We start from the raw sequence: 17,307 nt of genomic DNA on the forward strand, positions 1-17,307 counted from the left end.
GGGTACCTTGGAAGTCTTTTGGGACAAACTGTACTTCTTGCTACTTTGATATATGTGAATTGTGGAAATTGGATGAACCAACTCTCATACTTTTTAACTTTTGCTTCCACTTCCGATGAGAGCCTCCTAGCAGGTGTCCCTTGTAATATTCTTACCGTCTTCATGGCAAAGGCGCCATAAAACATCTTATAATCTTTGGTGTTGTGCAAATGAGGCTGTGGATAGCACTCATGCACCAAACATTGTCCCGGCCCATTGCCAATCACTCCTAAGGCGTTAAGTCAAGGATGTTCATATAGTCTCGCAATTAGATAGAAAAGGTAGGACCCCATATAGAATTGCTTTTGAATTTGTATTGTCCTTAGTTGCAACTCTAAATTTTCACTTATAATTTTAGCCCAATCAAATTTTCTCTTTCCATTTTTAATTTCATTAATAAAATAGTACATCCAATTCTCGAATTGCATACCTTGAGCCATGCCCATGATTTGGCTAAGAAGCACAATAAGGTCGCCATACTCTAATTTGAAATTTGACTTGGTGAGTTTTGACGACTTGGTAACTCCCTTTTTGCCTTCATGTAACCAATTCTGCTTTAGATGAATGAAGTAGGCCTCCTGATTATCCTGAAAGAACTTGGTTGTTTGATCCATCATTACCACTGTGATGCCTTTATGTTGGGAAATATTGAATACTTCTTCGACCACTTGTCCGTTGATGTTAGCCAACACTTTCTTCTCTTCATCAAAAACGATGGACTTGGTCACAATATCGAACTAGGATGCACACTCCATTACCAATTTCGGACAAGGCAAGGTAGGAGGGAAAGCCGTTGTGTGTACAATTCTGCTCTTGTAGATCCTCTTTGCCATGGGGGATTTCCTTCCTTCAATCTATCCTTCAACTGTACCATGTTCACCGTGCCGATATTGGTATCACTTATTCGCCTCACTTTTGAGAAGAAGGTGGTCTTAGGCATTATGTCTTCCTTTTCTTTTTTGGTATTCGTTCCCTTTGGGTTCTTGCTTGTACTAACATCCATCATCCTATAACTTATTTCTACCTCTTCGTTCTAAATGATATGGACTACACTTATAAATCTCCCAACTTCTTTCTATCGATAAAATCTAGCTTATTTATACCTCTCCAAATCCTATCTCTACACTTATAATCGCCTTTCCAGCCTAGGGGTGGGACTACCACTTATTTTTGCCTCTTCGTTACCTTAGGATGGACTACACTTATATCTCCCAACTTCAATCCTAGGGTGGTCTAGCTTATTTCTGCCTCTCGAAGCGTCCTATCATGAAATCTACAATTATATCTCCCAACTTCAACCTATCAATGGAGATGATGAAGTGGTGGATAGATAGTGCAAGAAGAAGATAAGGGAAACGAACCAAGCAAGAACAAGGAATAAAATTTGCTTTTAAAACCAATCTTCACCTCTAAGATGAACGGAAAATCTTACCTTAAATTTGCTTTCTACCAACAATCGGGCCCCTTCAAATTCAGATCTGATCTCAGGAATTTCAGTCCTCCTCTTGTTGAGCTCCAAAGTGGGCCAAACTGCTTGGAGGGAAACACAAACTTAAGTTAAACCCCCCAAGATGGCCCAGTTTTAAAGAAAACATGAAAATAACTAAGCCCCATAGCGAAATTGACCCTTTTAATTGCTAGTATGATCCAAAATTGCAAAATAGAAAAAAAGGTAAGTCTAGGAGATGTCAAAATTTTTATTTAACAACATTTTGGCAATTAAAATATCATTAAAATCGAATCTAGCAAGCCAAAATCAATTTTCAATTCCAAATTACTAATTTTCTTTAACATTTTTAAAATCCTCTAGGCAAAAATTTCAACCAAATTAATGAGATTTTGCAATTTAATCCAATTTCAATTTTGCAATACAATTTCAATTTTTAACAAAATAAATCCTTTTCTTGGCAATTGAAATTCAAACTCTAAATTTGATTTCACTATCAAAACTTCGTTTCATTGAAAAAATTTCAAGATTTTCCAAAACAACTGAATCTAAAATTCATTTTGAAAATGTTCAAGCTTGTTCAATTAAATCAAATTTTCAATGTCCGTCTAAGTCCAAAATTTGCAATTTTATCCTGCCAAGTGTTGCTTTAACCATAAAAAAAAAAGTTGTTGAAACCTGCTAGGTCTAAGGACGAAATTACACGTTCTGAAAAATCAAGTTTTGCAGCAGGTGAAAACAAACCAAATCCTCTCTTGGCCCGAAGGCGTCCAAGGTGTAAAAACGCCAATTCAAAAACCTTTGGACAACTCCAAATTTTGCTAAGGCAACAAAAAAATTCCCAACACCTGCGAAAATTGCCAAGGCTTGCTCAAAAAAAGGGGTCCCCAAAATTTTTGGGGTGATGGTGTGCAAATCTCACAACACAACCATATAGTCAAATTATTTTCATATGGTGTATGTCTTTTTTGGTTATTTCAAGACGTGTCTACGATGATATTAAATGTCTATAATGTTAGCATGCATCCTCGATCATGGATGAAGTAACACTTGCCATAACCAGAAGGTTAGTATATTGAAGCAGAAAGTATAAGAACTAGTTCATCTCATTTATTTCCATGCATATCTGGTGTTGGTAATCTTATAGACCCGCTTAAGCATGATCTGTTTGACACCATTGTGTTTGTTTGCAAATGCATTTCTAAAATACATATTGTATACATTGTTTATGGAGTTAGCTCTGATATATTTTTTCTAGAGGCATCGATCTAACTTGTACAATGGTATTAAACATATGCCTTTGAGATAAGGCTCAGATTTGAAGAAGTAATTCTGATTGATAAGTAGAAATGTTTTATATACATAAAAATCTCCTAGGATACACCCAAGACCAGGAGGGTCAAGTATGAATGATGGGGAGGAGAAAAGACTCTTGCAAGAACAAGTGAATGTCAGTAACAAGAGTAAATGAATAAGTAAAACTACACATATCGAGTCAACTCATGGTTGTCCAAAATATATTCCGGTTATCAAGTCGAGCTTTGGGTGATCGGGCTTTCGTGATGCCCATCTAAATCCTTGGCCAGGGTAGGTTAGTGACATGCTTGTCGGAATTGATCACTAGAGATCAGAGTGCTAGCTGATAGATGGGAGGTTGATGGAAGATATCTATTGCCTTGTTTGTTGATTAGTCAACACTTAACACTGGGATGCTTATGTGGCAGGATCGTGGTGCCCCAAGCCTAACCCTAGGGCAGGAAGGGCCTTTTCGTATGAGATTGTGAGGGATAAGGTAAGGTCCATGGTTGGGAGGTTAAGTCTATGTCAATGCTTCTCCTCTTCACCAGATGTCAAGACTTACACAACACCTTGACAGGTATTTGATACTTGTAGGACTCTTGATCCTTTGTACATTGCTAATCTTAATTTAATGTTATTCCTTGAGATGTATATATAAATGTGTTTCATTATGATGCCTTATCAATGTATTGGTAGTAGCTATGAAAGTTATAATAGTTTCCTTTCATGTAAACTAGATAAAGGTTGTTACTTTACTTCTGTTACTTATTCTTGTACAATGAATTCAGTTGATAGTTTTCTTTCTAAATGAAGTAACGAATATAACTACCTTTATGTCATTCTGTTATGAAAGCAATTATAATCTTAGAATATGTTTTCTATTTTCAGCCTAGGAAAAATGGTATGTTACATATGGTATTAGAGCACTAGGTTCAACTCTATACCTTGGGCTCATCACTTAATCACACTAGGAAAATTGAAAATACAGATTTAGATGTAGTAGGATGTATATCCAGAAAACTCCTCGCAAGAAACCTCGGCACCCTATATTCTTTTACCTAATAAAGAACATGCCAAAGCATGATTATTCCTATTGTTCCATGTTCCAGGATGAGGAAACCCTAGCACAGGCCATGCAACGGATAAAGAAGGAAAGGGTCAGATGGACTCTTGCTAGGAAAGCAATACTAAGAAACAAACTTATCGAGGCATGGAATGCCTGGCAAACAAATCCCCTTATAGTCTTTAGTAAAACATGGATAATGCAAAAAAGCCCAAGAATGAAACTGAACGAGAGAATAGGGTATCTTAATTGTATTTAATATTCTTTTTCTTTTTTGTTGTGTCCTCAGAAGATGAGATTTTGTAAATAAAGTTGCAATTTTGGATATAATAAAATGAGCAATTAGCAAAACATCTTTTGTTGCCCTTACAACTTTCTGAGCAATCCTATACATCTAAATGCGAGCATGATATTGATTTAAATTTTATTATTATTTATTCTTAGGAAAATTTAAAGGGAAACATAGGAAACATGAACAACAATGGAAACACTATAGAAAATGAAGTGACAAATGATATCAATCCTCAGATTGCCTCAAATCTATTGCTTTAGGTTTTGCAAGACACACAAACAAAACTAGAAAGCATCAAAAAGAGAATGAATGAATTAGCAAGTCGGGTCGGGTGAGGTCTAGAGGAGACACACTCCTCACCTCCACCTAGAACACTCCTCACCTCCACCTAGAATTGAACTTGAAAACTTTGATCATAGTGAAAGAGGTACTTGAGCCTCACTCACTGAAGATGAGAAGCAAAAGAAACTAGAGATAGTGAGCAACTTGTCCTCAGATATTAAAAACATTAAACCACCTAAATTCTCAGGTTTCGAATTTGGGGAGGATGTGGAATCCTAGTTAACTAAAATGGAACAATACTTTGAGATCAGGAATTTTTTTGAGACTTCCAAGGCAGTATGGGGAATATATCACCTTTCAAGTGAAGCAGCTACTTTGTGGGGAAACACTAAGATAGAATTCAACATTAAGACAACTGAAGTTACTTGTGACTAGTTCGTCTCTATTTTAAGAATCAATGGTTACCCCAAACCTTCTACAATTAGAGATTATTAGACTTTCAGAAGCTTAAGCAAGGGAAATTGTCTGTACACAAGTACTGGGAAAAGTTCACCCTACTGCTGAAGTATGTACCCCTATGCTAGCAGGACAAGAACTTGAAAGTTAGAAAGTTCGTTATGGGTTTGAATAATAGGATTGAGCGGGGGGGGGGCGGGGGGGGGGGCGGCAATGGATGTCCTCGCTCCACGAACTATGGAGGAAGCTCTTGAGAGAGCCATCATGCAAGAACATAAAATAAAAAGGGATGACTCTATTTGGGATAAAGAAAGGAAAACAAATTGGAATGTAGGAGGCTCAGCTTCAGGGCCACATAAAAAGCATTTTAAGAATTTCGAAACCAATAAACCAAAACCCAAGGTAAATGGTGGCAAGGAGTTCAAGGGTAACTTCAACTTTAATAGGGGTAATAAAGGAAGTGATAAGAAAGGACCATCGTCTGGGTGTTTTACGTGTGGTGGAGACCACTATGCGAACAAGTCCCCTAGCAAACCAAATACCAATCAGCCATTGGGACCCCCATTACCACCACGACAGGCCGTCTATCAAAAAAGGATTCATGCAGCACTGGATAATCGACAAGAAAAACAATAGCTGTGTCGAATAGAAACTTTGGGAAAGATTTACGGAAATCCTATTTCTATATTGATTGTGTTACATCCCAAATTTTGACCTAATTTTAAATTTATTTTTAACTATTAGATTGAATGGATTTTCTTTCATAATCATGTGAAGAGGGTAGCTAAACGTATCCGTTGTATTCATTATGTTAATTGTTTAATGAAGATGGTCATTATCCATTATCTGTCATGTGATGATTAGCAGTTGCTTGATTTTGAAATTATGGTTAATAATTAAATTCTTTATCTATATTAAATGTTATTATGGAATTATTATGGAACTTGTTATTATCGTGGAAATATTGTACGGGTGATTGCAGGAGAAGATGAAGGGGAGAAACATTGCTAAACAGGATCAATAGAATGGGATACTAGCGTAGTCCACTTATCAGATTGACAGGTATGACTTTTAATTGGCTTGGTAAGGATCGAGTGACTTGAACATTAGGATACAATTGATGGACCCGCATGAGCTATTAAATAAACGTTTAAAAAATTAATTATTTTAATTAAAAAATAATGCGTACCTCAAATGGTTTTTTATTGATTTTTCCACCACATCATTATGATGTATACCTATGTACGTGCACATAGATATAGGAATAAAAGTGACAACATAATATTATTTTTATAAATAATATGATGCCACCTCTAAGTACATCTACGTGCAAGTAGATAGATATAGATTATAATTATCCTTGATTTATAACCTTCAAATCTTTTTCCATATTTATTCAAATTCTTGCTAAAAACCGAAATGCACATTTGGCATATTTTATTGGCGATCAAGAGCCAAGTCTCTTCTTTATAAGTTACGGCTTCTTGGAAGCGAAAGAGACTTCGAATACTTTCTTATATTATGAAGTCGAAAGAGAGACCATGAGTAAAACATATCGCTCGATTTCTTTTTCACATATCACCCGATTTCTTCTTCAATATCACCCCATACCTCTGCATATATCACCCAATATCCTTGTAATATACCACTTGATAACTATTGCATTTTCCTTGCAACGATTTGCCTTTTTCATTGATATTTTACTAAAGACGTGATTGATAATCACACTAAGATTTGCACCTAAAGATTTATCTTGTGAAGGAGCTAATTATTAGCGTCCAACAAGACTCCATTTTGTTTCCAGATTTTACTAGGTTATGTGGTTGTCCATGTCCCAAGCATTGTAATATGTTTTATTATCAAATATTACTGCATTTTAAATATTATAGCAGTAAGATATAGTTCCAAATTATGATGCAAATCATCTTTGTTTAAAATATCATCGGGTAGTCCCTCTCTAGGATAGAACTGTTAATGATGAATAAAAGCCAAGTATCCCTGACAAGATATCATATTTTATTTATGCCGTTGAAAGTTAGAATCAAATGATATTTATTCTGCAAGCCTTAAAGTTACATTTCTCAGATCATAGAATGTGATAAGTGTTGTTCATTTTCCACATACGTTCAAATGAAGTAAAATACATGCTCATTACATTCAAAGTAATTTTCAGAAAATACATCAAGGAAAAGTATTTTTATTCATTTTGGAATAATGTTCAGTATTTGCATGATGAAGCAAATCATAATAGAAATTAAATGCTGAAAGTAAATTTCTCTCACACATCTGACTGTGAGAGTAGTCTCTACATGCTGACATACATCTATACCCTACTGAAATCAATAACTGAATAGAAGGGTAAAAGGAGAAAGGATCATGGGCACCAGTCATTGCCTGTAATGACTGGTGATATGGCGTCCAACTGCATCCATCCTCTCGCTGCTCCAGACATCGCTCGTTCCGTGCTTCCAATCCCTGTATTTGCAAACAAGAGAATGGGTTAGATCCAATGGATCTAAGCAATGCTGATGACTCACTCAAATCTCGCATTTACCAACCTACAGGCTATTCATCTCAATAAAATACAGATATACACCAGCAAACAGGGACGTCAATCATGAAGTACAAAAGTATTAAAGGGATGAATTGTCAAAAGTTTTGAAATCTTTTGTTTCACTCATATAGCAAGAATGAAAGCCACGGTGATAAGATTCAGATACAGCAAAAGACAACTGTTTTCAGCCAATAGAAAGAATGTGTTATACAGGTCAGGATGTACAATTGTATGAGCACAAAATAAACAGAAGATAAAGTATTCTGAAATGGGAAGAATACGAGATGCTAGAGGATATTGACAAGAAGGGTTTCCACAAGAGAAAGGTCAAGATTGCATTCATCCATTGAATACAATCTTTCAATTTGCAGATAAAAGAGTAAGATTGGTAACTCAGTTTTTAGCAAGCTATCAGTATAGGTGCATAGTTGTCAGCATTTTATGAATATAATATAGGGCTGAAAGTATGGTGTTATTGACAGTTACAAAGTTATGTATTCATATAAAGGCTACAGCACATAGAATACGAACAAAAGAAATGAGATCAGTTGAAAGAAGTAGAATGCTGAAATGAATAAAAGCTGCAAAATAAGCAGAGAAAACCCTCACATTAAAAATATGACATGTGACAACTTCCATCCAAGAGCCAGAAACAGAGAAATCTAGTATTGTGTCAAACTTTCAGCAAAGTAAGCATTATTTACAACAGTTTCTGCAAAGATCTGGACAAGGAAATTTTTTTTTTTATATACAGCAAAGAGATGAGAACTTCAAAAACTAGTGTGAATGTTTACTTTCAGCAATCAGTATAGAGTTTCATGAAGTTTTGGCAAATACATCAATGGATATGGTGTTTATTGTTCACACACAGCAGAAACCATTACACAAGAAATCTGATATTGTTTTCAGCAAGAAATCTCAGTTTCTTAGAGTTTAACCAGATTCAATTAACAGGGATTCTCACATCTGTTACAGAGACATCTGAAAATATGGTGGTTATACACAACTTTCAGCAATGAAAGTAGGAGCTGATAAAGAAAATTTGGTTTGACAGTTGAAAGAAAACCCTCATAAGCTTTGTGATATATCAGTTCATACAGCAACCTAGCATGGAGTTTAACGTAAATAGAGTATCACAGTCATTTCCAACAGTAGGAAATCATCACAAAGAATACCATGAATAGTGCCCAATTTCTATAATATCACAATTATATACGGGTTTCTTGCAAATAATGGAAAAAGACAAAACAAGCAGAAGATCTCATAAGAAACAACAGATCTGGGGTTTTGTTTTTTAATATTCTTCTAGTTCTAAAACCCACATGGTCAGCAAGCTCGCAAATGAAGTCCACAAGAGCAGAATGACAAATATAGTTTAAGGAAAAACAATGGCTAAAACAACCAGTCGGCCTTAAAAAAATACCCACGTTTTTTGTAGAAGGAAACGCCATTTCAGTTCGCTCTCAAAATCTGGTCAGTTTTAACAGCATGGAGAACAAAGACAAATCAAATGGTAGACACCAGTCGGCTTGTTGTAAAAGCCATGTGTTTTTAACCATAAGTCTAAACGTTATGGTGTCCAAGAAGCAATAAACTCCCAGTCGGCAGTCAAAAAACTCATGAATTTCATACCAGCATTCACTGATATACCATGGCAGAGATCAGCAACGAGCAGGGTGAAGGAAAATGGAGCCTCCAGCAAAAAGGAAATCACAGAAAAATGCAGGCGTTTAGGGTTTTCTATAACCCTGTTGACGTGTTTCAACTTCAAAACGTCAAAGACAGATGCCTTCGAAATGATAAAATTGAAACCCTTTGCTTCCTTCTTATCACTTCCTCAATCATATAAGATATATCATACAGGAACCGGCCTAGAATCCGGAGGTTCAGCCAAGTTTTAAGTTACCCACAACTTTTGGCTGATCCCATGTTTCTCCAAAATCGCTGCGAGTTTTAAGACTTAAGGCAAATTTTTAGGGTGCAGATTTTGGAGATAACAATTTTTGGCACGCTCGGTGGGACCCTCGCCTTATTTTTTAAGGAAGTTGCTGCTGTTTTTGATGTGCAAACAGCAGAGTTACAATTTTTTCTGCATATCTGGCGACTCTGTGGGAAAGAAAGGTACAGATCAGTGCTATTAATGAGAAAGATACAAACCAGAAGTTCAAATACATTTGAATATTTACAGCTTGAAACACCCAAAAGGCGTGGCAGAACCCTTGCTAGGACAAAGCCAGCAAAGAGAAATCAGAAATCAGCACAGGGCACTCGAGTTTATCAAAGAAAGACTCGTAGCACGTTTTCAGTAAGTCCCAATTGGAGAACCGAGCCTTTGGAATCAAAATTTTCTACATTTTTTACAACAGCAAGATCAAGTTCGGCCTCAAATTTATTTTTTGGACCAGCCGTATCATTAATACATCAACAACAGATAAGTTATCAGCTACCAGTAATGGCTCAGCCAAGAAATTTCGCTTTTGTTCCCTTCGAAATCTCCAGCAGCATAATGACATCCCTTTAGCAGCTTTGAAAGGAGTACCATATTTCACCGGAGAAAGCCAAACTACAGCTTTTGAACATGTTAGGGATATAGCAACTTTATGCAATGTTCATCATGTGACGCAAGAAAATGTAGCAATCAGGTTACTGGCCGCTTCATTCAAGGGGAAGCGTTGGAATGGTTCAGGAGTTTACCAGTAGCTTCAATAGGCACATGGGATGAATTGGGTGATGCATTCACCAAATTTTTTGAAGACAAATCTGATCATTTGTCTTTGGTAGAGCAGCTAACAACCATAAAAAGGGCCCCACAAGAGCAGATGACTGATTTCAATACACGTTTTCAAAAGACGTGGGATAGGATACCTGTTGCTGTTAGACCAAGTGCAGATCATGCGTTTTTGTACTATCTTAGGAGTTTGAACAGCGACATTGCTGTCATGATTCAGTCTATGGGTGGAAATACGCTGCCACAAGCATTTGCTATATCAGTAAGGGCAGAAAATAGCCTCATACAGGCAGGTAAAATCGCTCCTAGACCTCCTTTGCCTATCTTTCCGAATATATAGTCAAATATGTCTTTGCAGATACCATCTTTCAGCCCATTACCAACTGTTTCCAGCCAAGACATAGCTGTTGCAACACCTTCTCAGGAGCTGCAAGAGATTAAGCAAGGTCAGCAAAAAATTGAAAGCTTAATGCAAACTTTTGGGAATGAATTGGTTAATCTCAAGAAGCAGCAGTTCCAGCCAAGGCAACCTTTTCAGTCTCAAAATTTCGCTGCAAATCAAGGTCACCAGCAGCAGAATAATCAAGGGTATCAGCAACAAAACCAAGGACGGCCCCATTATAGGCCAAATTTTCAAGGGTACAATACTGGAAATAAACAGAGCATAAATCAGAGGCCTTATAGGCCTTATAATCCAGCTCCCCTGAATGCTGCAAATCCGGTAAGAGATATAGTACCCGTACCTTTGCAAAATAATATGGCTGCTGAATATGAGTGGTGTTTTCCATGTAATCAACCTCATAATCAGTCCACTTGTTCGAATGGTGTTATTCATCAAGCTTTGATGGTACAAAACGCTACGTGTATGCAGCATGCACCTGAGGCTGAAATAGAACAGCAGCAAGATGTACCCTTTGCTGATGCTTCTTTCCTAAATTGGCAGGTAGACGATTTTTGTGGTATAAATGGTACTGATCCTAATATTGCTGTTTATTCCAGAAATAAAAAGAGAGCTTTAGATGACCAAAAAGTCAGTAACAACAGCAATACTAACAATACAGCCACTGCTGGATCCGCTAAGCCAACCAATCAGCAGGTCCCATCAGCAGGTCTTCCACATGTCAACACCGAACAACAAGTACACCCTACTGTTGCAAAATTGCAGTCTAAGGTACATCCGTCAATTCCGTTTAATGTTGTTGACAATATGAAGAAGATGAATGTATCTATCAATATGTGGGATTCGTTAGCAATACCGGGTCAAATTGATATATTGTAGTCTGAATTATCAAAAAGAAGTAATGCTAGTGAAAACGTTCCAAGTGCTGTATTTGCTAATAATGATGAAGGTAATAACAAACCGGCAGCTCCAGCTATCAAACCTCCCCCTTTTTATGTGTCTTTGATCATAGGCAATAATTTGGTTCATAATTGTATGATAGATAGTGGAGCCACTAGTTCAGTCATGCCTAAAAAGGTAGCAGATCAGCTAGGACTGAAATATCAGCCTCTCAAAAAAGGTGTAGTGCAGTTAGATGGATCAGCTGTCAACACAATAGGTGTCATTAAGGATGCTAACCTCACTCTGCATGCATGCCCAAATTTTTCTATACCTCAGGATGTTTATGTCATAGATCTTCCGCCATATTTTGCATTATGCTTATCTAGAGATTTCACTGCAAAGATTGGTGGTTATTTTTCATCAGATTGGTCTCATATGCTCTTTAGGTCAAGATACGGCACAAAGATCACTATTAAGTCTGAAAAGTTAGCAAAGGACCATATAGAGCCTTACGTTCCTGCTGCTATAAATGCAAATATGATGTCATTTGATAGTGATAAACCTGAAGTAATAGACTCCAGCACACCTATTAGTGGCATACTGGATATTTTACTGGACGAATGGGCTGCTGAAAACGCTTCTAACTGTCAAAACAGCATTGTCCATGAGGTTGGTTTTGGAAACTACATGATTTTAGATCAAAATGCAGGAATTCCAAATTTGGTAAAAGATATAAATCAATTCAGCAAACAAGAAAATCCGGTTTGGAAAATGTATTTTGATGGCTCACGAAGCAAGAATGGTGCGGGTGGGGGAGTTATGCTGATATCACCTCAAGAGGATAAGTATTTTGCTGCTTTTCGTTTTTCATTTTCATGTTCTAACAACGTGGCTGAATATGAAGGGCTGGTGCAAGGTTTGGAATGGGCAAGGAAGAGAAACATAACTTGCTTGCAAGTTTTTGGGGACAGCGGACTCATTGTAAATCAGGTTAGAGGTCTGATTTCTGTTAAAAATGATACTTTAAAGCTATACAAAAACAGAGTTTGGGATATTATAGAAGAATTTGAAGCTTTTAACATAATATCTATACCTAGAGCAAAGAATCATTTTGCTGATAGACTGGCAGCAGTGGGTGCACAGTTTGATATTGTTGATAACGTCACGAAAAAGAATGATCAGCATCATGTAAAGATAGTGGTCAGACCTTCAATACCAGATAACAACATTAATTGGCAGGTTTTTGACTCAGATGAGCAGATTTTAAGCTTTTTGTTACAGGAAGATGTGTTTTCAGCTGCTAATCAAGATAGGTTCAATCAGCAATTCGGTGATCAGGTGATTCAGCTAAAGTCAAATAAGTTGCCTAAAGGTTTGGTCACTTTAGAAACTATCTTTGATCCAGATGATCAGGTGAAAAAAGATAAAACTAGTTTGCTGGTAAAAGAAGAGCATTACGAGGAGCTGGAAATTTCTGAAGGAAAAAGGCTGAAAGTTGGTAAGATAAATTCACCACAAGAAAAACAGTTGTTTATTGAATTATTTCAAAAGTTTAATGATGTTTTTGCGTGGGATTATTCTGATTTAAAAGGCTTTGACCCTAAATTAACCCAGCATACTATTGAGCTTGAACCTAACACCAAACCTATAAGGCAAAAACAGAGACCTGTCAATCCTAAGCTGGAACCTCTAATGCTGAAAGAATTAAACAAACTTTTAGAAGGAGGGATTGTCTTTCCTATCAAACATACTTCTTGGGTCTCTAACTTAGTACCTGTAAGAAAGAAAAATGGAGAAATACGCTTGTGCATAGATTTTAGAGATTTAAACAAGGCTTCATTAAAAGACAGGCATCCCTTACCATCTATGGAACAGATTTTACAATATGTTTCAGGTTCGGAAAGGTTTTCTTTGTTAGATGGTTATTTTGGTTATAATCAAGTGCTGGTAAAAGATGAAGATCAGTTTAAAACAGCATTCACCACAAAATGGGGAACCATGGCTTATAGAAGGATGCCTTTCCGATTAGCAAATGCTGGAGCTACGTTCCAAAAGGCTATGGACATGGCTTTTCAAAATTTAATGTACAAAATAGTGCTGGTATATCTAGATGACATTACTGTTTTCAGCAAGGAGGCTAAGGATCACATTTTTCATCTTAGACAGGTGTTAGAAAGATGCAGGGAGTTCGGTATTTCTCTTAATCCAAAGAAATCTGTATTTGCTGTTCATGAAGGTAAACTTCTCGGTTATATTGTTTCAAAGCATGGTACTACTATAGACCCCGAAAGAGTTCAAGCGATTTTAGAATTACCACTACCCAGCCACAAGAAGGGTTTACAAAGTTTTCTTGGTAGAATAAATTTTGTGAGACGTTTCATACCTGATATTGCTAATCTTTTGAAGCCTCTAACAGCAATGTTAAAGAAAAATACAAATTTCAGCTGGACAAAGGAGGGGAAGCGTTGTTTTGAAGCAATTAAAGAGTCCTTGTCCGCTGCCCCTGCCTTGATTAATCCAGACTTTACTAAGGACTTTATATTATATGCCTATGGTAGTTTTGACGCCATTTCAGCGATGCTGGTACAAAAAAATGATGAAGGTCTGGAGCAACCTATCGCGTTTTTCAGCAAAGGTTTGCAAGATTTCGAACAAAGGTACAACTTTGTTGAAAAGCATGTTTTTGCTGTCATTAAAAGCCTTAAAAAATTCAAACCCCTGGTTTCCAACAGCAAGATTCATCTAATGGTTTCTCATCCAAGCGTGAAAGAATTTTTGTTAAGCAAAGATTTAAATGAGAAAAGAGCAGGCTAGATTACTCGGGTGATGGAGTATGACGTTGATATCCATATCACCAAATTGGTTAGGGGCAAAGGATTATGCGAACAGTTGGCAGAAAACAGCTTTCAAGAGGTAGAAATCCACCAAAATCTGTTGCTGGTTGATAACAATCAAGTTGAAGGTAATCAATCGGACTGCTGGTTGACTGAAATGACACATTTTCTGCAAACAGGGGAGTGTCCTTTGAGGTTGGATAGAGCAAAACGTAGGTATTTCAGACTTCAATCAATTCCTTATGTCTTGGTTCATGATGTTTTGTTTAGAAAAGACCATAGTGGTATGTTATTACGTTGTATAAGTGCTGATCAGACCAGCAAGATCTTGGAATAGTTTCATGATGAAGGGGGTCACTTTTCCCCAAAGACGACAGCTTATAAAGTGTTGAGGGCAGGATTCTATTGGCCTGATCTCTTCAAAGACGCCCATAGCTGGTCAAGAAAATGTAAAAAATGTGCATTGTTTGCTGGCAAGGAAAGGCTGGCAGCCTTACCCTTGAAACCGATTTTGGTTGAGCAGCCATTCATGAAGTGGGGTATTGATTTCATAGGCCCAATTAATCCAAACTCTAGTTCAGGTCACAAGTGGATTCTCACAGCTACGGATTATTTTACAAGATGGACTGAAGCAGTAGCGTTAAGAGAGGCAAATGAATCAGCTGTACTTAATTTTTATGATGAGTTGACCACAAGGTTTGGTGTTCCTGATTCAATCATTTCTGATAACGCATTAGCCTTTGTGGGAGCAAGAGTGTCTGAATGGGCGCTAAAGAAAGGTATATATCTGAATACCTCATCAAACTATTACCCTCAAGGTAATGGTTTGGCTGAAAGTACAAATAAGAACCTTTTAAAGATTATTAAAAGAGCATTAGAGGAGAATAAAAGAAATTGGCATGCAAAGTTGAAATCTGCCTTATGGTTGGATAGGATTACTCCTAAACGAATTATTGGAACATCTCCTTACGTTCTAGTATACGGGAAAGAGGCCAAGTTACCTGTTACTACTGAATTTCCTGCGTTACAGCTTGCTGATCAGCTGATATTGTTTGAAGAACAGGATCCTCTTAAGCTAAGGTTTGCCAAATTAATGGAGTTAGAGGAGAAAAGGAGCAAGGCACTGCAGGAAATGGAATACCAGCAGTTACAGGTGAAGAGAACATTTGATAAAAAGGCAAAAGATCGTCATTTCAAAGAAGGAGATATGGTGCTTAAGTGGGATGTACTTAAGGCAAGACCAGGGCAGCGTGCTAAGTTTGATCACTTTTGGGAGGGCCCTTTTCAGATTGTTGAATGCAAGAAACACAATGCTTTCCAGCTGGCCACTATTCAAGGAGACGTTCTACCGATTCCTGTTAACGGGATCCACCTCAAGGCTTGCTTTGAGGTATGATTCTAATTCTGTTTGTTTTCTAGGTTAGGTTTCATGCTTTCAATAAATGCATTTGCATATTAGTTTAAAGTTTTCCCTAAAGTGCTGTCCAAGCACATGTCGGTTTTTGTTTCCTTAGGTTTTTAGGGGTGTCAAGTTGCTGGTTTGGTCGTTTCATATCATACTCACCCACCTCAATCATGCACACTAATGCATGGATTGAACACATACATGTAGGTTAGTATACGCATGCATATGCATACGCCTAGGGCTGCATTTTCTAAGTCATTTTCAGTTTCACTTTCATACATACCTGGCAGCCATAACTATACACACACACACGCGTATACTAATCACCTGCACCCATCCAATTCACACGTTTTTATGCATGATTGGGATGGATAACTATATATTCAACTTCTAAAGTTGATGCTACAGTCTGATCATGCATAAAAATCAGTCTAATAATAACCTGTCAGTTATCATTAGACTCATTTGCATACATCCCAACCCATATCAGCAACTTTAGAAGGTCGTCTTATGTCTGGTTTAGGTCCAAGGAATTTATTTTTCAGACTCTAAATGCCCAATGGATGTCAAAGGCAACTGATCAAAGTGTCTAGCAGGCAGACAGTCAACAAAGGTCGCCAAAAAATGTTGTTCATTTTCCACATACGTTCAAATGAAGTAAAATACATGCTCATTACATTCAAAGTAATTTTCAGAAAATACATCAAGGAAAAGTATTTTTATTCATTTTGGAATAATGTTCAGTATTTGCATGATGAAGCAAATCATAATAGAAATTAAATGCTGAAAGTAAATTTCTCTCACACATCTGACTGTGAGAGTAGTCTCTACATGTTGACATACATCTATACCCTACTGAAATCAATAACTGAATAGAAGGGTAAAAGGAGAAAGGATCATGGGCACCAGTCATTGCCTGTAATGACTGGTGATATGGCGTCCAACTGCATCCATCCTCTCGCTGCTCCAAACATCGCTCGTTCCGTGCTTCCAATCCCTGTATTTGCAAACAAGAGAATGGGTTAGATCCAATGGATCTAAGCAATGCTGATGACTCACTCAAATCTCGCATTTACCAACCTACAGGCTATTCATCTCAATAAAATACAGATATACACCAGCAAACAGGGACGTCAATCATGAAGTACAAAAGTATTAAAGGGACGAATTGTCAAAAGTTTTGAAATCTTTTGTTTCACTCATATAGCAAGAATGAAAGCCACGGTGATAAGATTCAGATACAGCAAAAGACAACTGTTTTCAGCCAATAGAAAGAATGTGTTATACAGGTCAGGATGTACAATTGTATGAGCACAAAATAAACAGAAGATAAAGTATTCTGAAATGGGAAGAATACGAGATGCTAGAGGATATTGACAAGAAGGGTTTCCACAAGAGAAAGGTCAAGATTGCATTCATCCATTGAATACAATCTTTCAATTTGCAGATAAAAGAGTAAGATTGGTAACTCAGTTTTTAGCAAGCTACCAGTATAGGTGCATAGTTGTGAGCATTTTATGAATATAATATAGGGCTGAAAGTATGGTGTTATTGACAGTTACAAAGTTATGTATTCATATAAAGGCTACAACACATAGAATACGAACAAAAGAAATGAGATCAGTT

The 17,307-nt window shown here is 37.0% G+C and overlaps 1 protein-coding gene across 10 annotated transcripts in view; it reads left to right on the forward strand.

Annotated features, from left to right (window-relative positions):
• The window catches only part of LOC149551050 (uncharacterized), a 124,061-nt gene that overhangs the window by 17,280 nt on the left and 89,474 nt on the right, over nucleotides 1–17,307 (forward strand). The window contains exon 1 of one of the 10 annotated variants that reach the window (XM_089786618.1): nucleotides 11,060–11,331. The exons of the other annotated variants lie outside the window; for them this stretch is intronic. Within the exon in view, the coding sequence (XP_089642744.1) occupies nucleotides 11,180–11,331 (152 nt within the window). The 5' untranslated portion in view covers nucleotides 11,060–11,179. Of the gene's footprint in view, nucleotides 1–11,059; nucleotides 11,332–17,307 lie in introns of those variants that run through there. 10 annotated transcript variants of the gene reach the window in all.

This window comes from Cupressus sempervirens, chromosome 6 (assembly GCF_028749045.1).
Source record: "Cupressus sempervirens isolate cs-2001-9-10 chromosome 6, ASM2874904v1, whole genome shotgun sequence".
Taxonomy (NCBI): Eukaryota; Viridiplantae; Streptophyta; class Pinopsida; order Cupressales; family Cupressaceae; genus Cupressus; species Cupressus sempervirens.